The sequence below is a fragment of the Scyliorhinus torazame genome, chromosome 3 (genome assembly GCF_047496885.1).
Source record: "Scyliorhinus torazame isolate Kashiwa2021f chromosome 3, sScyTor2.1, whole genome shotgun sequence".
Taxonomy (NCBI): Eukaryota; Metazoa; Chordata; class Chondrichthyes; order Carcharhiniformes; family Scyliorhinidae; genus Scyliorhinus; species Scyliorhinus torazame.
The window spans coordinates 291,528,378-291,554,748 of record NC_092709.1 but is presented as its reverse complement, the minus strand read 5'-3'; the positions used below and the strand labels follow the sequence as shown (position 1 = coordinate 291,554,748).

The 26,371-nt window shown below is 48.0% G+C and overlaps 1 protein-coding gene across 1 annotated transcript in view; it reads right to left on the bottom strand.

Moving 5' to 3' along the window:
• The window catches only part of mbd2 (methyl-CpG binding domain protein 2), a 216,558-nt gene that overhangs the window by 26,828 nt on the left and 163,359 nt on the right, over positions 1 to 26,371 (bottom strand). The window contains exon 6 of the mRNA XM_072497410.1: positions 23,039 to 23,158. Within this exon, the coding sequence (XP_072353511.1) occupies positions 23,039 to 23,158 (120 nt within the window). The remainder of the gene's footprint in view (positions 1 to 23,038; positions 23,159 to 26,371) is intronic.

Below are 26,371 nucleotides of genomic sequence, written 5' to 3'. Positions count from 1 at the left end.
GCAGTTTTCTGACTAAGATCTAAATGGCACTGCAGAGCTACAGACAGTTACACATGCCATTTGGCATTTCTATTGCTTCGGAAGAGAATCAACACAGATGGCATGAGATAGTCAATCACCTTCTCGAAGTGGAAGCAATCATGGATGATCTACTATTGGCATGAAATAGATGGAAGAAACCATCGAAGACCATGATCAGAATCTAGTGAGATAGCTAGAGCGAGTTTGCCAGATGAACCTGAAGCTGAACAGGAAAAAAACTGCAACTAAGATAACTGAAGTCAATTACAAGCAAGCAAAAGGATTTCACGTGGATACTGATAAGTGCAAGCTGTGGCAGATATGCAACAATGTTAACTCCTTGTTTAACGTTTCACCAGTTTCGCTTTTACATTGTTAGGTCAATGGGGCCTGAACTCTTCTTGAGTATTGCGAGATTTGCTTTAACATCATTTACCATGAGAGCCAAATTGATGCCATTTTGGAACGGCTCCTCTCCCTCACTGTTCTCCCTCACTGTTCCCCCCACTCGCTCACTGAGCTGGGAAGCAGGCGAGACCACAATTCAGAGATCAGGAGGAGGCATCAGAGCATGGCAAGGCAAACTGAACAGTGCTTCTCAATCTTTAAGTAATGTGCCTGGCTATTGTCTATGCTTGCGAGCGTCTTAATCACTACCTGTTTTGGAGAGAGAAAATGATGGTCAAGTCTGGCCACAACCAATTCAAAGCATTTTTCTCAAACCATTTCTATCTGCTCCACAGCTTTTGCAAAAATTATTACTTTGCTTGCAGAGATATCATTTGCAGGTAAAGTGCAAGCAAGGAAAGCAGATGGAAATTGCTGACATACTTTTGAGAGCTGGCTGCACTCCCTTTGAAGGAAATTGCTGATGCTAGTCCAGGGTGTGAAATATTCCAGATTGAATAAGAAGCAACAGCACAACATGCTCCGAGAGTCATCAACTCAGCAGAGACATATAATCTGACAAACATCTTGCTCAAGTCAAGCAAACAACACAACCAGGTGCAACTCTAGTGCTACAGGAAATAGTGACAGAAGGACGACCTAAAATCAATAAGGACAAACCTATTGCCACAGAGAGTACTGGACATTCAGGGATGAACTGAGAAGACCATTTTGCACAAAGGAACTAGAGTCATTTTCCCTAAAGAGTTTAAGAAATAAGATGTACATCCATGCAAGCCATCAAAGAATTGAGTCTAGTCTGTGGAATACAAGTGAAATGCTCTAGTGGCCAAACATGAGCAATGAGATTAAGGACCATATCAGCCAGTGCAGTGCTTTTAATGAACCACAAACCATAAGGTAAAGAGCTGCTCATGTCATCCCAGATAAACCACGGATGAAGCTTGCAATAGACCTTTTCACTCTTACAAATGCCTCCGAGGAACAGAGTATTTTGTAACAGCTGGCTACAATTCAGACTACTGGAATTAGACCTGCTGATGTCAATGACCAATAGCGAGATTGTGGAATGTCTGAAAGCACACTTCAGTCATCATGGCATTTCTGACAATAATAATCTATTAGTATCACAAGTAGGCTTGCATTAACATTATAACAAAGTTACTGTGAAAATCCCCTAGTTGCCTGTTCGGGTACAGAGAGGGAGAATTCAGAATGTCCAATTCATCTAACAAGCACATCTTTCGGGACGTGTGGGAGGAAACCGGAGCACCTGGAGGAAACTCACACAGATACGGGGAGAACGTGCAGACTCGGCACAGATAGTGACCCAAGCCAGGAATCGAACCACTGTGCTACCCCGCCCATTTTGTGCAGCGCCAATGGCTGTCAGTTTATGAGTGAAGAATGCAGGCACTTCGTGATACAGCATTTGATACGGTGTGATATGTCAGGTTGGTTAGCAAATTAGAAATGTTTGGGACTGATTGATCCTTGGCAGCATGGATTAGAAGTTTGCTAAGAGATAGGAAACAGAGGCTTGGTATAGATGGGCATTTCTCAGACTGGACACGAGTCGAAAGTAGTGTTCCCCAGGGCTCAGCGCTGCGATCCTTGCTTTTTCTGATTTATATAAACGATTTAGAGATGGGTGTTGAGGGCAAAAATCACTAAATTTGCAGATGATACTAGACTAGGAAGAATAATGAATTGTGAGGATGGCGCTGAGTGACTTCAGGTGGACATTATTAACAAGTTGGCCAAACGGGCAGACACGTGGCTGATGAATTTCAATGCAGAGAAAAGGGAGGTAATGTTTTGTAAGGGCCACGAAGAATCCAGCACGAGTTTTAAGGATACAAAGTAATAACATTTATTTACTATAACATATATACATAACAGTAGCAGCAACTTCCCTTGCTACATACTCCTTCCTGCTGGTTCCTGAACTGGCCAGCTTTATTTATACTAGGAGTTTACTAGTGGTTTCTCCGCCCCCCTCATTGGGGAAGCTCATACTCCCACAGGATTGTGGGATAGTCATTAGTCCCCAGCCAATGGTAAGTAGGCAGGTTATAACATAATGCATTTTGGGAGAAGAAACATGGGAAATGTAGCCATCTGGGATGGCCACTTCCCGATTTCAAAGTGGACACTTTGCAAAGATTGCAGGGAAAATGGACAATGCTGAGAAAACAGGCAGGTTCAGAACTTGTCTGTATATTGGAGCCGCAGCTCCCAGACAAGACCAAAACTGTAGGTCCATTAGCATACTAATGGCCCATCTCCGGGGACAAAAGAGTAACATTTGAGTAACCGATACTAAGGCAGACACCCCGGCGCCAGAGGAGACCGAAACAAAGCAGGCCAACGACCACCTAGGACAGGCCCAGCCATCAAGGCACCCACCCCTTTATTGGATGAAATCAATAGAAATGATCAAGAAACGGCCCAATTGATCGGGGCCAAGTTAAAGGCCCGCCCAAAAGAGCACGAAGCTCCTTTGGGTATAAGAAGGAGCCCCCAAGAGAGAATCGCTCTGTTGGACTTGGCTCTCACAGCGGAGAGACCCGTCCACCAGCTGCGCCAGAAGCAAGTAAGTCCAAGGTCAACGCTCGCTACCAGACGAACGACCTTAGCCGTTCCCCTTCACCACTTCGACCCCAACAGCCTCAGATCCGAACAACGGCCAATGTTCCTCTGACTGAGTGGGCGCCCGAAGCTAAGTATAGGCTTTAGCGGTAGTGATAGTTTAATCTGTAGCGTTTCGTGCATGAGTAGATATTAACTGTGTGTGTAAATAAATAAGCATTGACTTTGAACTAACTAACTGGTGTACCGAGTCTTTGATCAGTATTCGGTTTTGAACCTTGTGGCGGTATCGAAAGATACCTCTAGAGCAAACAAAATTAGGATTAAGGAAGGTGACCATATTGACTGCCATATTCCAAGCCAACCAAAGAGAGCAACAGAAGACAATGCAGGCTCAATGGTGCACCTTTGAGGGGAGTACAGGAGCAGAGGGTCCATTTTAATTCCAGGTTTCATAAGCGTCATTCATGTAGGAAGAGTGGAAAATCTAAAGAGAGAAACAGACTAGGAGAACAAAAAAGTCAAATTAAGTTCTCTGAAGAAAATATAAACTAAGAAAAGCAGGTGTGTGGCGGAGTGAGAAAAAAATTTAATGTGCAAATATTGTTAAAAAATGTAGAAGATTTACAGAAACTACATGGACAGAGCTATCAGGACAGAGCTATTTTGGGAACACATAAAAGGAAAGCAGAGAGCAAACGAAAATGTAAAACATAGAAAAGATTGAGGAGAACAAAAATAAAATAGACAATCAAGGAGGCAAATTTATACCAAATGACATGACATTTTAAAATCAGAAATGCATCCACGATTGCGATTGGTTATAAAACTACTGCAAGATGAAAATAGAAAGTTGCAATTCAATATTTATGTTCCGATACCAATGAGTTCAAATAAGCGTTATAGCAATTATTCCAGCAAATTACAAGGCAAGGATCACAGATCTGCAAGTAAACTTGCAAATTTACAATGAAGTAACATATTTACAAAGGCACAAAGACCCTTGATAATTTTCAAAGTTGATGTATGTGGGGTATATGAACAAGGCCATAAGGATGGCCGATATATTTTAAAAATAAAACACGTAATTAATATAAATGATAATACAAAACAACAGCAGTGTGATGTTTTGCACCACACAGTGGCAAGGCCTTAGTTCTTGCCTGTGATTTTGCACGTAACATGCTATCGATCTTAGCTGGAGGCAATGTCAACCCTTGCCATGCTCACTTATCCTCTGACAGCCGATTTTGGCAGAACCAGTCTGATCATCCACTAAGCTGCACACTGCTAGCAATGTATTAGCATTCACCCTGTGGTTGTCATGTGATTGCTTAGGGGGTGATGGGTGGTGAGTGGAGTAGGAAAGAGACTGAGAAGAGAAATTAAAGTAATTCAGGGAACTGGATAACATTTTCAAAATGACAGAGTATATTCATTTCTATTAAAGGAATCCATCTTTCTAATTTACAGCATAATAATTGCACCTGGAAAGTGAATGCAAGTATAAGTAAAAACTTGAAAGGCCACGCAGAAGTAATTACAGTGACTTTATGGCATTTGTGAATGTGTGAAAATATGATAATGTGAAAAAGCGGAGAGCAGAAGTTTCTCAGCAATTGGAGAAACATTTTTTTTAAAAACATCCAAAATCTTCATCTGTTAACTTTGGCTCAGTGGAGCCTTCTTGGCTCTGAGCCATCAGGTCGTGGGGTCAAGCCTTGTTCTAGAGACTTGAGTATTGATATGCTACGTCATTTAGCCCGGGGTCTGCAACCTGTGGTGGTATGTATTAGGGGTAGTACGGTACCCAGTGATGCCGAGAGGCTCTTGGTGGGCAGACACTGGGTCCTGATTGGATCTGCCGCCTGCTGGCTCCACCCAGTAAGACGGAGTATAAGAACCCGGGTTCTCCCAGCAGCCGCATTCTGTAACCGAGCTGCTGGGGAACAAGTCTGCGTAATAAAGCCATCGATTGACTTCATCTCTTCTCGCCTCGTGAGTGATTGATTGTGCTACAATTTATTACGCAAACTTTAAAGGACTATGGAGCTCCGGATCACCCCGGAGTGTCTGCGAATCAGCCCCCATGCAGCAAACTCAGCGGTCACGTTTAAACACTGGCTAGTGCGCTTTGAGGGATACCTCCGAATGGCCCTCGGCAGACCGACAGAAGACCAGAAAATGCAGGTCCTGCATTCCAGGGCGAGTCCGGAGATCTACACGCTCATCGAAGACGCGGAGGATTTCCCGAAGGCGCTCATCATGCTGAGAGGGATCTACATTCGGCCCATAAACCAGGTCTACGCACGCAACCAACTCGCGATGAGATGGCAAATCCCCGGAGAATCGCTGGACGAGTTCTACAGCGCTGCTAATATTGGGAAGGAGCTGCAACTGCCCATCAGTGACGGCTAACGAACAGACGGAACTCCTAATCAGGGATGCTTTCGTAGCAGGTATGACCTCATCCCAATTCGTCAGCGCCTGCTGGAAAGAGACTCTCTGGGGCTCATGGAGGCACAGGGCTTTGCGGCCTCCCTCGATGTGGCATCGCAGAATGCCCGCGCTTACGCCCCCGACCGCGCGGCAGCCCCTTGGGCTCCGTGGACACCCGCCACGACCGACTCCCCGGCACCCCCCATCCCTGTGCCCCAGAGCACCAGACCACCCGGGGGGGCCCCGCTGCTACTTTTGCGGGCAATTAAAACAACCCTGGCAGCGCTGCCCGGCCCGCTCGGCCATCTGTAAAAGTTGCGGCAAGAAGGGGCATTATTCAGCGGTGTGCCAGTCCCGGGGGGTCGCCGCAATCTCCAGGGGAGAACTGGGATCACAGACTCAACCCCCCCCCAACGATCCATGTGCGACCAACGGGCGCCACCATTTTGGGTTCTGGACTCCATGCGGGGGGGTTGGGCGCCGCCACCTTGTGCCCCGCCGGCCGCGTGCGATTCATGGGAGCCGCCATTTTGTCCGTCCCCGACCGTGTGATCCGTGGACGCCGCCATCTTGGCTGACAGCCAAGGACCCCAGCATGGACGGCCCCACGGGGCCTGAAGAGAACGCCCCGATGCAGCAACCGCGACTGGCTTCAGTGACCCTGGACCAGTCACGGTCCCGGACACTCCAAACGGCAACGACGACGGTGCTGGTTATCGGGTACGAAACGCCATATCTGATCGACTCTGGGAGCATGGAAAGTTTTATCCTTCATGATACGGCAAGACGCTGTTTTCTTTCAATCCACCCGAGTACCCAAAAGATTTTTCTGGCAGCTGGATCCCATTCCGTAGAAATCAAAGGGGTCTGAATCTAATGGTGCAGGGGAGAAATTTTAAGAATTACCGGCTTCATGTCCTCCCCCACCTCTGTGCTCCCACTCTCCTGGGGCTAGATTTTCAATGTAACCTTGAGAGTTTAACGTTCCAATTCGGCGGCCCTATACCCCCACTTACTATGAAATGAAATGAAAATCGCTTATCGTCACAAGTAGGCTTCAAATGAAGTTACTGTGAAAAGCCCCTAGTCGCCACATTCCGGCGCCTGTTCGGGGAGGCTGTTACTATCTGCAGCTTCGCGACCCTCAAGGTTAAACCGCCTTCCTTGTTTGCGAACCTCACCCCGGATTGCAAACCCGTCGCGACTAGGAGCAGACGGTACAGCACCCAGGGCCGAACATTTTTCCGGTCTGAAGTCCAGCGGCTGCTGAAGGAAGGCATAATCCAAGCCAGCAATAGTCCCTGGAGAGCTCAGGTGGTAGTTGTGAAGACCGGGGAGAAGCAGAGGATGGTCGTAGACGAGAATCAAACTATCAATAGGTACACACAGCTAGAAGCGTACCCTCTCCCCCGCATATCCGACATGGTCAATCGGATTGCACAGTACAAGGTCTTTTCCACCGTGGACCTTAAGTCCGCATATCATCAGCTCCCCATCCGCCAGTACACTGCCTTCGAAGCAGACGGGCGGCTCTACCACTTTTTAAGGGTTCCATTCGGCATCACTAACGGAGTCTCGGTCTTCCAACGGGAGATGGACCAATTGGTTGACCAGCACGGTTTGCGGGCCACGTTCCCGTACCTCGACAACGTAACCATCTGCGGCCACGATCAGCAGGACTACGACGCCAACCTCCGCAAATTTCTCCAGACCGCTAACGCCCTGAACCTCACCTACAACAGCACCGACCGTCCAGCCATCCTTGGCTACGTAGTGCGTAATGGAGTGATAGGCCCCGACCCTGAACGCATGCGCCCCCCTTATGGAGTTCCCCCTCCCTCACTGTTCCAAAGCCCTGAAATGCTGCCTGGGCTTTTTCTCTTATTACGCCCAGTGGGTCCCCAACTACGCGGACAAGGCCCGCCCGCTAATTCAGTCCACCGTCTTTCCCCTGTCGACAGAAGCCCGCCAGGCCTTCAGCCGCATCAAAGCGGATAACGCAAAGGCCACGATGCACGCAATCGACGAGTCCCTCCCCTTCCCCAAGTCGAGAGCGACGCATCCGACGTAGTTCTGGCGGCCACTCTCAACCAAGCGGGCAGACCCGTGGCCTTTTTCTCCCGTACCCTCCATGCTTCAGAGATCCGCCACTCCTCAGTGGAAAAGGAAGCCCAGGCCATAGTAGAAGCTGTGCGGCATTGGAGGCATTACCTGGCCAGCAGGAGATTTACTCTCCTCACGGACCAACGGTCGGTAGCCTTCATGTTCGATAATGCGCAGCGGGGCAAGATCAAAAGCGACAAGATCTTGCAGTGGAGGATCGAACTCTCCACATATAATTATTGTATCGTTCCAGAAAGCTGAACAAGCCGTCCAATGCCCTATCCCGCAGCACATGTGCCAACGCACAAGTGGACCGTCACCAAGCCCTCCACGAGGACCTCTGCCACCCGGGGGTCACCCGGTTCTACCACTTCGTGAAGACCCGCAACCTCCCCTACTCCGTCGAGGAGGTCCGAACAGCCACCAGGAATTGCCAAATTGGGGACCCACTGGCCTACTCCTGTTCCTAATTCTGATGTTCTTATTTGCGCAGAGTGCAAGCCACACTTTTTCAGACCAGAGAGAGCGCACCTGATAAAGGCTTCAGGTCCCTTTGAGCGCCTCAGTCTGGACTTCAAAGGCCCCCTCCCCTCCACCGATCGCAACACGTACTTCCTAAACGTGGTTGACGAATATTCCCGTTTCCCTTTCGCCATCCCCTGCCCCGATATGACGGCGGCCACAGTCATTAAAGCCCTCTGCACCATCTTTACACTGTTCGGTTTCCCCGCCTACATTCATAGCGATAGGGGGTCCTCCTTCATGAGCGACGAACTGTGTCAATTCCTGCTCAGCAAGGGCATCGCCTCGAGCAGGACGACCAGTTACAACCCCCGGGGGAATGGTCAGGTAGAGAGGGAGAACGGAACGGTCTGGAAGACCGGCCTACTGGCCCTACGGTCCAGAAGCCTCCCAGTTTCCCGCTGGCAGGAAGTCCTCCCGGATGTCCTCCACTCCATCCGGTCGCTGCTGTGTACCACAACTAATCGAACGCCTCCTTGCCTTCCCTAGGAAGTCCTCCTCCGGAACGTCACTTCCGACCTGGCTGGCAGCCCCAGGACTCATCTTGCTCCGAAAGCATGTGCGGGCGCACAAAGCGGACCCGTTGGTCGAGAGGGTTCATCTCCTCCATGCGAACCCTCAATATGCACTATTGGCACTAACGACATAGGTAGGAAAGGGGACAAGGATGTCCGGCAGGCTTTCAGGGAGCTAGGATGGAAGCTCAGAACTAGAACAAACAGAGTTGTTATCTCTGGGTTGTTGCCCGTGCCACGTGATAGTGAGATGAGGAATAGGGAGAGAGAGCAATTAAACACGTGGCTACAGGGATGGTGCAGGCGGGAGGGATTCAGATTTCTGGATAACTGGGGCTCTTTCTGGGGAAGGTGGGACCTCTACAGACAGGATGGTCTACATCTGAACCTGCGGGGCACAAATATCCTGGGGGGGAGATTTGTTAGTGCTCTTTGGGAGGGTTTAAACTAATGCAGCAGGGGCATGGGAACCTGGATTGTAGTTTTAGGGTAAGGGAGAATGAGAGTATAGAGGTCAGGAGCTCAGATTTGACGTCGCAGGAGGGGGCCAGTGTTCATGTAGGTGGTTTGAAGTGTGTCTACTTCAATGCCAGGAGTATACGAAATAAGGTAGGGGAACTGGCAGCATGGGTTGGTACCTGGGACTTCGATGTTGTGGCCATTTCGGAGACATGGATAGAGCAGGGACAGGAATGGATGTTGCAGGTTCCGGGGATTAGGTGTTTTAGTAAGCTCAGAGAAGGAGGCAAAAGAGGGGGAGGTGTGGCGCTGCTAGTCAAGAGCAGTATTACGGTGGCGGAGAGGATGCTAGATGGGGACTCATCTTCCGAGGTAGTATGGGCTGAGGTTAGAAACATGAAAGGAGAGGTCACACTGTTGGGAGTCTTCTATAGGCCTCCAAATAGTTCTAGGGATGTAGAGGAAAGGATGGCGAGGATGATCCTGGATAAGAGCGAAAGTAACAGGGTAGTTATTATGGGAGACTTTAACTTTCCAAATATTGACTGGAAAAGATATAGTTCGAGTACATTAGATGGGTCGTTTTTTGTACAGTGTGTGCAGGAGGGTTTCCTGACACAGTTTGTTGACAGGCCAACAAGAGGCGAGGCCACATTGGATTTGGTTTTGGGTAATGAACCAGGCCAGGTGTTGGATTTGGAGGTAGGTGAGCACTTTGGGGACAGTGACTACAATTCGGTGACGTTTACGTTAAGGATAGAAAGGGATAAGTATACACCGCAGGGCAAGAGTTATAGCTGGGGGAAGGGAAATTACGATGCCATTAGACGTGACTTGGGGGGGGATAAGGTGGAGAAGTAGGCTGCAAGTGTTGGACACACTGGATAAGTGGAGCTTGTTCAAGGATCAGCTACTGCGTGTTCTTGATAAGTATGTACCGGTCAGGCAGGGAGGAAGGTGCCGAGCGAGGGAACCGTGGTTTACCAAAGAAGTGGAATCTCTTGTTAAGAGGAAGAAGGAGGCCTATGTGAAGATGAGGTGTGAAGTTTCAGTTGGGGCGATGGATAGTTACAAGGTAGCGAGGAAGGATCTAAAGAGAGAGCTAAGACGAGCAAGGAGGGGACATGAGAAGTATTTGGCAGGAAGGATCAAGGAAAACCCAAAAGCTTTCTATAGGTATGTCAGGAATAAGCGAATGACTAGGGAAAGAGTAGGACCAGTCAAGGACAGGGATGGGAAGTTGTGTGTAGATTCTGAAGAGATAGGCGAGATACTAAATGAATATTTTTCGTCAGTATTCACTCAGGAAAAAGATAATGTTGTGGAGGAGAATGCTGAGCTCCAGGTAAATAGATTAGATGGCATTGAGGTACGTAGGGAAGAGGTGTTGGCAATTCTGGACAGGCTGAAAATAGATAAGTCCCCGGGACCTGATGGGATTTATCCTAGGATTCTCTGGGAGGCCAGGGAAGAGATTGCTGGACCATTGGCTATGATTTTTATGTCATCATTGGCTACAGGAATAGTGCCAGAGGACTGGAGGATAGCAAATGTGGTCCCTTTGTTCAAAAAGGGGAGCAGAGACAACCCCGGCAACTATAGACCGGTGAGCCTCACGTCTGTAGTGGGTAAAGTCTTGGAGGGGATTATAAGAGACAAGATTTATAATCATCTAGATAGGAATAATATGATCAGGGATAGTCAGCATGGCTTTGTGAAGGGTAGGTCATGCCTCACAAACCTTATCGAGTTCTTTGAGAAGGTGACTGAACAGGTAGATGAGGGTAGAGCAGTTGATGTGGTGTATATGGATTTCAGCAAAGCGTTTGATAAGGTTCCCCATGGTAGGCTATTGCAGAAAATACAGAGGCTGGGGATTGAGGGTGATTTAGAGATGTGGATCAGAAATTGGCTAGCTGAAAGAAGACAGAGGGTGGTGGTTGATGGGAAATGTTCAGAATGGAGTTCAGTCACAAGTGGAGTACCACAAGGATCTGTTCTGGGGCCGTTGCTGTTTGTCATTTTTATCAATGACCTAGAGGAAGGCGCAGAAGGGTGGGTGAGTAAATTTGCAGACGATACTAAAGTCGGTGGTGTTGTCGATAGTGTGGAAGGAAGTAGCAGGTTACAGAGGGATATAGATAAGCTGCAGAGCTGGGCTGAGAGGTGGCAAATGGAGTTTAACGTAGAGAAGTGTGAGGTGATTCACTTTGGAAGGAATAACAGGAATGTGGAATATTTGGCTAATGGAAAAGTTCTTGAAAGTGTGGATGAGCAGAGGGATCTAGGTGTCCATGTACATAGATCCCTGAAAGTTGCCACCCAGGTTGATAGGGTGGTGAAGAAGGCCTATGGAGTGTTGGCCTTTATTGGTAGAGGGATTGAGTTCCGGAGTCAGGAGGTCATGTTGCAGCTGTACAGAACTCTGGTACGGCCGCATTTGGAGTATTGCGTACAGTTCTGGTCACCGCATTATAGGAAGGACGTGGAGGCTTTGGAGCGGGTGCAGAGGAGATTTACAAGGATGTTGCCTGGTATGGAGGGAAAATCTTATGAGGAAAGGCTGATGGACTCGAGGTTGTTTTCGTTGGAGAGAAGAAGGTTAAGAGGAGACTTAATAGAGGCATACAAAATGATTAGGGGGTTGGATAGGGTGGACAGTGAGAGCCTTCTCCCGCGGATGGAAATGGCTGGCACGAGGGGACATAACTTTAAACTGAGGGGTAATAGATATAGGACAGAGGTCAGAGGTAGGTTCTTTACGCAAAGAGTAGTGAGGCCGTGGAATGCCCTACCTGCTACAGTAGTGAACTCGCCAACATTGAGGGCATTTAAAAGTTTATTGGATAAACATATGGATGATAATGGTATAGTGTAGGTTCGATGGCTTTTGTTTCGGTGCAACATCGTGGGCCGAAGGGCCTGTAGTGCGCTGTATTGTTCTATGTTCTATGCCTCCGTGGCATGCCCCGACGGCCGACAGAACACTGTCTCCCTGCGGGACCTGGCGCCCGTTGGAGCTCCCCACAGCCCCCCCAATACCAATCACCCCCTCCCTCCCGCCGGCGCACCCCACAGCCGCTCCCTTCCCGGGTGGATCGGTCCTCCTCCCGTGCCCGCCCAGGAGTAGTGAAACAGGAACAAACATCGCGACGCTCCCAGAGACGACAGTGCCTGAGCCAGCGCCTGCACCACCACCGGAGCTGAGACGATCGGCAAAGACGACCAGGGCACCCACTCGACTCATTGAATATGCGTGACAAAACCGGCATTGTAAATAGTTAACAGTTGATATCGACGCATAGCCACTGTGTTAATGGAATCCCAGTACCAACCTTGTAAACCCCTACCACCATGCGACCCACCACCCCGCCGGGTTCTTTTTTAACAAGGGGTGAATGTGGTGGTATGTATTAGGGGTAGTACAGTACCCAGTGATGCCGAGAGGCTATTGGTGGACAGACACTGGCTCCTGATTGGATCTGCCGCCTGCTGGCTCCCAGTAAGGCGGAGTATAAGAACCTGGGTTCTCCCAGCAGCCGCATTCTGTAACCGAGCTGCTGGGGAACAAGTCTGCGTAATAAAGCCATCGATTGACTTCATCTCTTCTCGCCTAGTGAGTGATTGATTGCTACACAACCTACAGTCCCAAAGCCACAGGTGACACTTTTTAATGTCTCATTTGTGACTCAGAATCTTTTCCAATTGGATCATATTAACTTTTTAAAGGTTTTTTTCCCACATTAAATCAAGAAAGTTAAGAGTCTGCAGCACTTAACGTTTTCAAATGATATTTTTTCACAAAAACATGTGTTTTAAATAAACCTGTTCAAGTGGTATCACTACATCATGGTTACAGATCATGCCTATGGTTTGAGGAACTGGTTTTATGGTTGTGACCATTATTGTTTCTAATGCAGCTGAGATGATGGATGATTGGCAGCAAATTATGATCGATATAAAGTGCAAATTATGCATTCTACCAGAGATACTTGGTAATCGATTTTCAAACATGAGTTTTTGATATGTGGCTTCCAATAGTTTTTATTTGGAGCAATTTTTAGAAACTAAAGGCTTTTCAGAATTAAAAAGATTGCCAACCGCTGACCTAGATAGACACCCCGTGTAGCACTGAGAAAATGCCTATTTATTGGAGATGCCAGATGATAAACCAGGCCCCGGACAACCTTTGTGTACACAAAACATACCATGACACCCATTTCAAAGACGAGCAGGGGACTCTTCTGGTTTTCAGACCAGAATTTCACGCTCAAACAACACCGTGGAAGACACATCAATTGGTCCTCATCACAGTGATGATTGAGGGACCTTGCCACATTTCTCACATTAAAACAGTGACAACACATCAAAAATCACATCAATCGGCTGTAACACCTTTGTTATATCCTGAGGTCAAAAGAGGTGCCATACAAATGCAAGTTCTTTTTCCTCTTTAAGCACATGTTCTTACAAATGAGTGCAAAAGGAAACTGAACACACAACAGGACGACTGGACCATAAACGAGTGCCAATTGTACACAAATTTAAAAAAAGGGACTGGCAGTTTATTACAGAACAATGGTTGAAAAGTCAGAGCACATGCACATCTTTAATAAACCTGATCTCTGATTAGGTTCCCAGCTCTGCATGCACTCCACAACTGTGAAAGCCCAAGTGCTGGTCTCACACTATTTAGGTGTGCATATTGTTACATATATAAATGGAGACTGGACTGCAAATAGGTGACTCTAGCAACTTTAATTTACCTTTGAAGGATCAGCTACCAACAAAATAAAACTAGTTTATGGATCTCACAGCCCTCAAGTAAAGTACAGCTTTTACTACTTTTAATTATTTATTTACGGGATGTGGGTGTCGCTGGCTAGGCCAGCATTCGTTGGCCATCGTTAACTACCCTCGAGAACGGGTGGTGAGCTATCTTCTTGAACTTCTGCAGTCCATATGTTCCAGTCACAGTATTTATATACCACCATCCTGTTAAAAAAGGGAGTTCCACGATTTTGACCCAGTGACAGTGAAGGAACGGCGATATAGTTCCAAGCCAGGATGGTGTGTGACTTGGAGGGAAACCTGCAGGTGGTGGTGTTCCCATGTGTCTCCTGTCCTTGTCCTTCTCGGTGATGGAGGTGGCAGGTTTGAAAGATGTCTTGGTGATTCGCTGCATTGCATCTTGTAGATAGTACACACTGTTGTCACTGTGCATCAGTGGTGGAGGGAGTGAATGTCTGTGGACGGGATGCCAATCAAGCGGGCTGCTTTTTCCTGGATCGTGTCGAGCTTCTCGAGTATTGTTGGAGCTGCACTAATCCAGGCAAGGGGAGAGTATTCCATCACAGTCCTGACTTTGTATGCCTTGTAGATGGTGGACAGGCTTGGGGAGTAAGGAGGAGAGTTCCTCACCGCAGAACTCACAGTCTTTGACCTGCTCTTGTGGTCACAGTACTTACATGCCTGGTCTAGTTCAAGTTCTGGTCAATGGTAACCCCCAAGATATTGAATCAGGAATTCAGCGACAGTAATACCCTTGAATGTCACGGGGCGATGGTTTGATCCTCTCCTGTTGGAGATGGGCAATATCTGGCACTTTTTTGGCATGAATATTACTTGCCACTTGCCAGTCCAATATTGTCCAGATCTTGCTGCAAATGGGCATCACAAGACATAGGAGCAGAATTAGGCCATTCTCATCCCCATTCTCCTGCCTTCTCCTCATAATCCCCGATCCACTTATTAATCAAGAACCTATCTATCTCTGTCTTAACGACATTCAGTGATTTGGCCTCCACAGCCTTCTGTGGCAATGGGTTCCACAGATTAACATATTGTGGCTGAAGAAATTCCTCCCCATCTCTGTTTTAAAGGATCGACCCTTCAGTCTGAGGCTCTGCCCTCGGGTTCTAGTTTCTCCTAATAGTGGAAACAGCCCCTCCATGTTCTCTCTATCCAGGTCTCTCAGTATTCTGTAAATTTCAATGAGATCCCCCCTCATCCTTCTAAACTCCAATGAGTACAGACCCAGTGTCCTCAACTGTTCTTCATACGGCAAGCTCTTTATTCCAGGGATCATTCTTGTGAACCTCCTCTGGACCCTCTCCAAGACTAGCACATCCTTCCTTACATATGGGGCCCAAAACTGCTCACAATATTCCAAATGGGGTCTGACCAGAGCCTTATACAGCCTCAACAGTACATCCCTGTTCTTGCATTCTAGTCCTCTCGACATGAATGCTAACATTACATTTGTCTTCCTAACTGCCGACTGAACCGGCATGTTAACCTTAAGAGAATCCTGAACTAGGACTCCCAAGTCCCTTTGTGCTTCTGATTTCTGAAGCCTTTTCCCATTTAGAAAATAGTCTATGCCTCTAATCTTCCAACCAAAGTCCATAACTTTACACTTTTCCACATTAAATTCCATCTGCCACTTCTTTGCCCACTCTCCTAGCCTTTCCGGGTCCTTCTGCAGCCTCTCTGCTTCCTCAACCCAACCTGTTCCCCTACATCTTTGTATCAGCTGCAAACTTACATTTCATACAATGCCGAAGGAGGCCATTCGGCCCATTAAGTCTGCCCAGAGCCTCTGAAAGAGCACCCTCCCTACTCCCACTCCCCTATTCCCATAACCCTACCTAACTTGCACATCTTTGAACACTTAGGGGCAATTTAACATGGCCAATCCATCTAACTTGCACATCTTTGGACTGTGGGAGGAAACCAGAGCACTGCGAGCAAACCCACGCAAACACAAGGAGAACATGCAAACTCCACACACAGTTACCAAGCCGGAATTGAACCTGGGTTCCTGGCGCTGTGAGGCAGCAGTGCACTGTGCCACCGTGCCACCAATGCCCTCAGTTCCTTTTTACAGATCATTAATGTATATCGTGAATAGCTGTGGTCCCAACACTGACCCCTGCGGAACACCACTAGAGACTGGCTGCCATCCTGAAAAGACCCCTTTGTTCCCACTTTCTGCCTTCTGCCCGTCAACCAATCCTCTATCCATGCCAGTACCTTGGCCCTAACACCATGGGCTCTTAGCTTATTTAACAGCCTCCTGTATGACCTTGTTGAAGGCCTTCTGTAAATCCAAATGTTCGCCTTTGTCTATCTTCCTTGTTACCACCTCAACGAACTCTAACAGATTTGTCAGGCATGACCTCCCCTTGACCAATCTGTGCTGACGCAATCCTATTGTACCATGCACTTCTAAGTATACCGCAATCTCGTCTTAATAATAGACTCTAAAATCTTACCAACAACCGAGATCAGACTAAGCGGCCTATAATTTCCGGTCTTCTGCCTCCCTCACTTCTTAAACAGGGGTGTTACTTTCCAATCCTCTGGAATCCGCCCTGATTCCAGTGATTCACCTCTTCCCCCTTACTGACTTGAAATTCTGGCATGCCACTGGTGTATTCCACTGTGAAGCCTAATGCAAGGTACTGATTCAGTTCTGCTGCCATTTCTTTGTTCCACGGACTGCTTCAGTATCTGAAGTGTCGCAAACAATGCTTAACTTTGTGAACATCCCCACTTCTGAACTTATAAAGGGGCAGCACGGTAGCATTGTGGATAGCACAATTGCTTCACAGCTCCAGGGTCCCAGGTTCGATTCCGGCTTGGGTCACTGTCTGTGCAGAGTCTGCACATCCTCCCCGTGTGTGCATGGGTTTCCTCCGGGTGCTCCGGTTTCCTCCCACAGTCCAAAGATGTGCAGGTTAGGTGGATTGGCCATGCTAAATTGCCCTTAGTGTCCAAAATTGCCCTTGGTGTTGGGTGGGGTTACTGGGTTATGGGGATGGGGTGGAGGTGTTGATCTTGGGTAGGGTGCTCTTTCCAAGAGCCGGTGCAGACTCGATGGGCCGAATGGCCTCCTTCTGCACTGTAAATTCTATCTATGAAAAAATCACCACCAATGCCTGCACAATCTCCTCAACTGTCTCTTTTAGAACCCTGGGTGTAGTCCATCCAGTCCGGGTGATTTATCCACCTTTTGACCTTTCAGTTTCCCCAGCACCTTCTCCTTAGTGATGGACACGACACTCACCTCTTCCCCCTTACTGAATTGAAATTCTGGCATGCCACTGGTGTATTCCACTGTGAAGCCTAATGCAAGGTACTGATTCAGTTCTGCTGCCATTTCTTTGTTCCACGGACTGCTTCAGTATCTGAAGTGTCGCAAACAATGCTTAACTTTGTGAACATCCCCACTTCTGAACTTATAAAGGAGGGAAAGTCACTGATGAAGCAGCCGAGGATGCTCCTGCGTAGGAACTCTTGCAGTGATGTCCTGAAACTGAGAGGATTCACTTCCAACAACAACAACCATCTCCCTTTGTGCTAAGTATGACTCCAACCAGAGGAGGGTATTCTCCCTAATGCCCATCGACTTTGCGAGGGATTCTTGATGCCACACTCGGTCAAATGCTGCCTTCATGTCAAGGGTAGTCACACTCAACTCGCAAATATTTTTAATGCAGGGTGTCATCACAAAAGAATCAGTCACGGGTGTCAGGTAAAAATATGACTCAACCTACACGGATTAGGACAATTTTGTTGTTTACCACAGTATCTAATAAGTTCATATTAAATTTACCCTGATTTTCAGCTCTTAAATCTTTTTCATAACGGTTCATTACACGCATTAACAGCGCCCCAGAGATTTTTCCCGTAGACCCTCTAGTTTCAGTCAGTAAGTTATCCAAATTTAGGGACCATCACAGCTGTGCCTAGCCCTCTCACCAGGGTGCATGAATAGAGAAGAAGGGTGTGAACGAATGGAGGAAAAAAGGACAGAGAGAACAGTGGAAGAAGGGGAACAGGGGAAAGAGAAAACGGGGAGAGAAGGGCAGAGGAAAAGGTGGGGTGAAGGGAAGAGAGAGAAATATGGAAAGGGGATAGAGCCAAGGGAGAAAGGGAAGAGAGCAAAGGGCAATAATAGAGAGCAAAGGGCAAGAATAGAGAGCAAAGGGCAAGAAGAGATCATTTTGGGCAGCACGGTAGCATTGTGGATAGCACAATTGCTTCACAGCACATTCTCCCCGTGTGTGCGTGGGTTTCCTCCGGGTGCTCCGGTTTCCTCCCACAGTCCAAAGATGTGGTGAGGTGGATTGGCCATGCTAAATTGTCCTTAGTGTCCAAAATTGCCCTTAGTGTTGGGTGGGGTTACTGGGTTATGGGGATAGGCTGGGGGTGTGGGCTTGGGTGCTCTTTCCAAGAGCCGGTGCAGACTCGATGGGCCAAATAGCCTCCTTCTGCACTGTAAATTCTATGAAAAGAGAGAGCAAAGGGCAAGAAGAGAGAGCAAAGGGCAAGAAGAGAGAGTGTGATATGGTACGAATAAAGTAATGGCATGATGGGAAAACTGGTCAATGGGAAGACTTGTCAAAATATTTGATACAATGTAAGAAATGCTGCCCTAACCATTTCAGACTCCTGTAAGACTAATAAGGCCGACTCTGCACAACTTGAAGTATGAATAAGATCAGAGAGGGTCAAGCCATTCCAAAATACTGGACCTCGGCAACTCCTGATAAGACTAACTCGCCGTAACCCAGGGCCGTAGGAATAAGACAAGATAAGATCAGCAAGAAATAAGTCTCCTTCGACCTCTCAACGTTCCCTCCAAGGACAAGATAATGGTATGAGTGATGCGACAAAGATCCCAATAAGGTCAGCAGGCATTGCCTCCATTTCCTACTCCGATCGAATTCCTGACTAAGCAGCAGTCACGCAATCTTGATAATGATAATGTGTAAATACTGAACTGATTTTCTGTAAAAGCGTGGACTTGAGAAGGAATCAGCAGTTTCACTAACTGCTCTCTGACCTCAAGTTTCAGCCATTACTGCATGTAGTCTCTTCGTAAATAAAGCCTTGTTATTTTGTCTCAACGAGCGTTGTTGAATCTTTCTTCTACAGAAGCAGGAAAATATTGACTACAACAAGAGCAAAGGGCAAGAAGCTAATAATAATCTTTATTGTCACAAGTAGGCTTACATTGCAATGAAGTTACTGTGAAAAGCCCCATGTCGCCACATTCCGGCGCCTGTTCGGGTACACAGAGGGAGGATTTAGAATGTCCAAATTACCTACCAGCACGTCTTTCGGGACTAGTGGGAGGAAACCGGAGCACCCGGAGGAAACCCACGCAGATACGTGGGAGAACGTGCAGACTCCGCACAGACAGGGACCCAGCCGGGAATCAAACCTGGGACCCTGGTGCTGTGAAGCTACAGTGCTAACCACTGTGCTACCATGCTGTCCATGAAGAGAGAGCAAGGGGAGGGGAAAGAGAGAGCAAGGGGAGGGGGAAAGAGAGAGCAAAGGGGGGGGGAAGAGAGAGCAAGGGGGGGGGAAGAGAGAGCAAGGGGGGAAGAGAGAGCAAGGGGGGAAGAGAGAGCAAGGGGGGGAAGAGAGAGCAAGGAGGGGAAGAGAGAGCAGGGGGGGGGAAGAGAGAGCAAGGGGGGGGAAAGAGAGAGCAAGGGGGGGAGGAAGAGAGAGCAAGGGGGGGAAAGAGAGAGCAAGGGGGGGAAAGAGAGAGCAAGGGGGGGAAAGAGAGAGCAAGGGGGGGGGAAAGAGAGAGCAAGGGGGGGAAAGAGAGCAAGGGGGGAAGAGAGCAAGGGGGGAAGAGAGCAAGGGGGGGGAAGAGAGAGCAAGGGGGGGAAGAGAGAGCAAGGGGGGGGAAGAGAGAGCAAGGGGGGGGAAGAGAGAGCAAGGGGGGGGAAGAGAGAGCAAGGGGGGGAAGAGAGAGCAAGGGGGGAAGAGAGAGCAAGGGGGGGGGAAAGAGAGAGCAAGGGGGGGGGAAGAGAGAGCAAGGGGGGGGAAGAGAGAGCAAGGGGGAAGCGAGAGCAAGGGGGGAGAAGAGAGAACAAGGGGGAAGAAGAGAGAGCAAGGGGGAGAAGAGAGAGCAAGGGGGAGAAGAGAGAGCAAGGGGGAGAAGAGAGAGCAAGGGGGGGAGAAGAGAGAGCAAGGGGGGAGAAGAGAGAGCAAGGGGGGAGAAGAGAGAGCAAGGGGGGGAGAAGAGAGAGCAAGGGGGGGGAAAGAGAGAGTGGGGGGGGAAGAGAGAGCAAGGTGAGGAAGAGGGAGCAAGGGGAGGAAGAGAGAGCAAGGGGGGGAAGAGAGAGCAAAGGGGCAAGAGAGAGCAGAGGGGCAAGAGAGAGCAGAGGGGCAAGAGAGAGCAGAGGGGCAAGAGAGAGCAGAGGGGCAAAAGAGAGCAGAGGGGCAAGAGAGAGCAGAGGGGCAAGAGAGAGCAGAGGGGCAAGAGAGAGCAGAGGGGCAAGAGAGAGCAGAGGGGCAAGAGAGAGCAGAGGGGCAAGAGAGAGCAGAGGGGCAAGAGAGAGCAGAGGGGCAAGAGAGAGCAGAGGGGCAAGAGAGAGCAGAGGGGCAAGAGAGAGCAGAGGGGCAAGAGAGAGCAGAGGGGCAAGAGAGAGCAGAGGGGCAAGAGAGAGCAGAGGGGCAAGAGAGAGCAGAGGGGCAAGAGAGAGCAGAGGGGCAAGAGAGAGCAGAGGGGCAAGAGAGAGCAGAGGGGCAAGAGAGAGCAGAGGGGCAAGAGAGAGCAGAGGGGCAAGAGAGAGCAGAGGGGCAAGAGAGAGCAGAGGGGCAAGAGAGAGCAGAGGGGCAAGAGAGAGCAGAGGGGCAAGAGAGAGCAGAGGGGCAAGAGAGAGCAGAGGGGCAAGAGAGAGCAGAGGGGCAAGAGAGAGCAGAGGGGCAAGAGAGAGCAGAGGGGCAAGAGAGAGCAGAGGGGCAAGAGAGAGCAGAGGGGCAAGAGAGAGCAGAGGGGCAAGAGAGAGCAGAGGGACAAGAGAGAGCAGAGGGGCAAGAGAGAGCAGAGGGGCAAGAGAGAGCAGAGGGGCAAGAGAGAGCAGAGGGGCAAGAGAGAGCAGAGGGGCAAGAGAGAGCAGAGGGGCAAGAGAGAGCAGAGGGGCAAGAGAGAGCAGAGGGGCAAGAGAGAGCAGAGGGGCAAGAGAGAGCAGAGGGGCAAGAGAGAGCAGAGGGGCAAGAGAGAGCAGAGGGGCAAGAGAGAGCAGAGGGGCACGAGAGAGCAGAGGGGCAAGAGAGAGCAGAGGGGCAAGAGAGAGCAGAGGGGCAAGAGAGAGCAGAGGGGCAAGAGAGAGCAGAGGGGCAAGAGAGAGCAGAGGGGCAAGAGAGAGCAGAGGGGCAAGAGAGAGCAGAGGGGCAAGAGAGAGCAGAGGGGCAAGAGAGAGCAGAGGGGCAAGCGAGAGCAGAGGGGCAAGCGAGAGCAGAGGGGCAAGAGAGAGCAGAGGGGCAAGAGAGAGCAGAGGGGCAAGAGAGAGCAGAGGGGGGGGGAGAAAGAGGGAGAAAGGCGGAAGAGGGAGAAAGGGCAGAAGAGAGGGTGAGGAAAGGTGAAGGAGAGAGCCAAGGACAGGAAGGGGGAGAGGAAGTGATTTGACCCAACTGTCCCGCTATCTACGAAAATTACTTTAAATTTATTTAATTTAAATTTACATCTTTGTGCTACAAGGTGGAAAAAAGTTTGTAGTTTTTACATCATAGTGGATGACAATAGTTTTATTCATTTAACAGGACCACCACACTAGTGTTTCAACACTACAGGTGTCCGCTACATATTTATAAAATTGAATTTGTATGCATTTTTTTTTTAATGTCACAGATTTTCCCGTGGTTTTCCTCTGTGCAATGAATATATCAAAATGATCTTTATCTTTGTGTTAATGTTAGGATTAAACCTAAAAATAGGTCCAAGCATAAAATACCCAAATCCCACTGATTTAATAATCCAATGGCAAGACACATAAAACGATACATTTATTTTAAAATTCAGGACAATATTAAAAGCTTCAGTGCATTTTGGAATATAACGCGAAATAAATGTTTTATGACTGTTATTATTAAAAATCAGTTTATTATCATGGCAGGCCAAGGACTAATCTCCAAGTCAATGGACAAATTAAAAAAACTGTAATGCTGCATTTTGAAAAATTGGAGCACAGAAAAATTTAAATAGCATTTTTTTCTAATTCTTCCACCCTCTATTATAGGGTTGAATCTTATTTAAATGCTGCTAACACCATTGCAGGAAAAATTAGTTGAAGTGACATGCCACATTTATTCTCAAGGCTGAAGTACGAATGTGCCTTTGAAGGCACCAACTTTTGAAGGTGGAATGACTCGAGGAGAAAATCACAGCTGCCAGCTTCTCGTAGCAACCCTGGCTTCTCCCCCTTCAGTTTTAATCAGTTATACCTGAAGCTATCCTTCCCTTTTCGTCATTTTAAAATGTCTGTTAAAAAAATCCATACAACGTACAAAATGCATCTGAACTTAGCTTGCAATGATAGAATAAAAACCATATATCCCAAAAAGATATCCCCTTTAAGCTCCCAATCACATTGTATTTTTTAAGATCAATGACAACAGACAAGGTCAGCAAAAAAAATGTTAATAAAAACACTATGTACCTGTTTCTTAAAAGTAACAATGAAGTTTCCTCTTTAAAGGGTATTGAACATGCCTGCAGATCAATTCAGAGATCTGATTCAATGGATGTAGCTGATAGAGCCAAGAAGTCCAAACATCTGCTTTTTTTATTTTGGATTCAATAACTGTTAAGATGGTGCATCCCCATGCCACTCAACCATATTGACAGGTGGGTGGCACAGTAGCACTGTTGGTTCACAGCACCAGGGACCCAGGTACGATTCCCGGCTGGGTCACGGTGTGCGCGGAATCCGCACGCTCTCCCCGTGTCTGCAGAGGGTTTCCTCCAGGTGCTCCAGTTTCCTCCCACAAGTCCCGAAAGATGCGCTTGTTGGGTAAATTTGACATTCTGATTTCTCCCTCTATGTACCGGAACTGGCGCCGGAGTGTGGCGACTAGGGGATTTTCACAGTAACTTCATTGCAGTGTTAATGTAAGCCTACTTGTGACACTAATAAAGATGAATATTACTCAAGCTGCAATGAAAATCTTACCCAAGTGCATCACATTGCTCTCGGTCCACATGCCTTTCTTCTTCCGCTCGTGCCAACTCGTCTGCCATTAGAGCTTCCTCCAATTTCTTTCGAACTTGATGTACCCGTTCCTCCTGTTTCCTGCAGCATAGTATACAATTTTCTATTGGTTATAGAGAAAGTGTACCATCTTACATTTATTCATGCAGTGACTAAGCAGTAGAAAAATCAATTTTAGCCAGTGCAATATGCGTTAGAACTTGCACCTAAAATGAAATAAAATCCCCACAGAATTCAGTGCATTGCTTCGTCAGCAGCAGTGTACTCCTAAAACTCAGAGGTTACAAGAAATGCATGAGGGTGTGGTATTATCAGGTATTACAGTATTGCAGTAGCCGAGAGGCTGAAGACCATTGGTTAAACCTAGGAGTTTACCATTGGCTGTTGGTATGTAGCTCCGCCCTGACAGATATAAGATCCGGTGCCGTCCCAGCAGCCCTCATTTCTGTACCGAAGCTGCTGGGGAACAGTTCTAGTCGATTAAAGCCTTCAGTTATGTTACTACTTCGTCTTTGATTGTAATTGATGGCGCATCAGTGGGTCCAATCAATACACTGAATTTTATGCCAGTTCAAGTTTAACTCAGAATGACAAACACTGATTGCAACAACTGACCACACGGTCAGTTTCCAGAGGGAGGCACAACAGAAATTCATTACAAGGAGAAGGAAACATGCTAAGGGGAGGACAAGGCATCTATGGTTGGTGAGGGAAGTCAAGGACAGCATAACAGCGAAAGAAAAAGCATACAAAGTGGCAAAGATTAGTGGGAAGCCAGAGGATTAGGAATCTTTTAAAAGCGAGCAGAGGACAACTAAAAAAGCAATAAGGGGAGAGAAGATGAAATAGGAGTGCCAGCTAGCTACATATATAAAACAAGATTGGAGGAGTTTTTTTTCAATATATAAAAAGTAAGAGAGGGGCAAACATAGACATTGGGCCACTGGATAATGTGGCTGGAGAAGTAATAATAGGAAACAAAGAAATGGCAGAGGAATTGAATGGTTACTTTGCATCAGTCTTCACAGTGGAAGACACCAGTGGGATGCCAGAGCTCCAGGAGAATCAGGGGGCAGAGGTGAGTGCAGTGTCCATCACTAAGGACAAGGTTCTGGGGAAACTGAAAGGTCTGAAGGTGGATAGGTCACCTGGACCAGATGGACTACACCCCAGGGTTCTAAGAGATAGCTGAGGAGATTGTGGAGGCACTGGAATCACTGGAAGCAGGAAGGGTCCTGGAGAACTGGAAAGTGGCTAATGTAACACCGCTGTTTAAGAAGGAAAGGAGGCAGAAGACAGGAAATTATAGGCCGGTTAGCCTGACTTCGGTCATTGGTAAGATTTTAGAGTCCATTATTAAAGAGGGGATCGAGGAGTACTTGGAAGTGCACGATAAAATAAGACAGAGTCAGCACGGCTTTGTCAAAGGGAGGTCATGTCTGACAAATCTGTTAGAGTTCTTTGAGGAGGTAAGAAGGAAGTTAGACAAAGGAGAACAAGTGGATGTGAGTTATTTAGATTTCCAGAAGGCCATTGACAAGATGCCACATCGGAGACTGTTAAATAAGTTAAGAGCCCATGGTGTTAAAGGTAAGATCCTGCCATGGATAGAGGATTGGCTGACTGGCAGAAGGCACAGAGTGGGGATAAACATAGAACATAGAACATAGAAAATACAGCACAGAACAGGCCCTTCGGCCCACGATGTTGTGCCGAACCTTTGTCCTAGATTAATCATAGATTATCATTGAATCTACAGTGCAGAAGGAGGCCACTCGGCCCCCCCGAGTCCGCACCAGCCCCCGGAAAGAGCACCCCACCCAAACACAACACCTCCACCCAACACCAAGGGCAATTTGGACATTAAGGGCAATTTATCATTGGCCAATTCACCTAACCCGCACATCTTTGGACTGTGGGAGGAAACCGGAGCACCCGGAGGAAACCCACGCAGACACGGGGAGGACGTGCAGACTCCGCACAGACAATGACCCAAGCCGAAATCGCACCTGAGACCATGGATCTGTGAAGCAATTGTGCTATCCACAATGCTACCGTGCTGCCCTTAAGAACAAATAAATCTACACTATATCATTTTCCCGTAATCCATGTACCTATCCAACAGCTGCTTGAAGGTCACTAATGTTTCCGACTCAACTACTTCCACAGGCAGTGCATTCCATGCCCCCACTACTCTCTGGGTAAAGAACCTACCTCTGATATCCCTCCTATATCTTCCATAAAGGGGGCTTTTTCAGGATGTCAGCCAGTGACTAGTGGTGTGCCTCAGGGGTCTGTGCTGGGACCACAACGTTTCACAATCTACATTAATGACCTGGAAGAAGGAACTGAAGGCACTGTTGCTAAGTTTGCAGACGATACAAAGATTTGTCGAGGGCCAGGTGCTATTGAGGAAGCAGTGGGGCTGCAGAAGGATTTGGACAAACTAGGAGAGTTGTCAATGAAGTGGCAGATGAAATACAATGTGGAAAAGTGTGAGGTTATGCATTTTGGAAGGAGGAATGGAGGCATAGATTATTTTCTGAATGGGGAAATGCTTAGGAAATCAGAAGCACAAAGGGACTTGGGAGTCCTTGGTCAAGATTCTATTAAGGTTAACGTGCAGGTTCAGTCAGCAGTTAGGAAGGCAAATGCAATGTTAGCATTCATGTCGAGAGGGCTAGAATATAAGACCAGGGATGTACTTCCAAAGTGTACTTGAGGCTGTATGAGGCTTTGGTCAGACCCCATTTGGAGTAATATGAGCACTTTTGGACCCCGTATCTAAGGAAGGATGTGTTGGCCTTGGAAAGAGTCCAGAGTAGGTTCACAAGAATGATCCCTGGTCTCCAGTCATCTCGGATTTCCCTGCCACTGGGTCAAGACCTGGCTCCTTTGTGGTGGTTGGTGTGCAATAACCAACCCACGTTAAAAAGAATCCACGCACAAGCATCTTCCATCTCAACCCCACCCCACCCACCCGAATGAATTTTGGGACTGGAAGGTCAGAACCCTGGTGGACAACCCCAACAGCAACAGACCTGAACGTTGCACCGCCATCATAGCCTAGGAACCCTGGCATCACAACATTGACATTGTCGCCCTGAGAGAGACATGACTGGCAGGAGGTGGCCAGCTTAAAGGACAAGGCGGTGGATATACCTTCTTATGGAACAGCAAACCAGAAGAACATAGTCTCTACGGGGTCAGCTTGGCGAACAAATTGGTTGGATGACTCAACGAACCCCCCTGCAAGGTGAGCAGGGGGGCAGGGGGTAAAGGGCCAGTATGGCT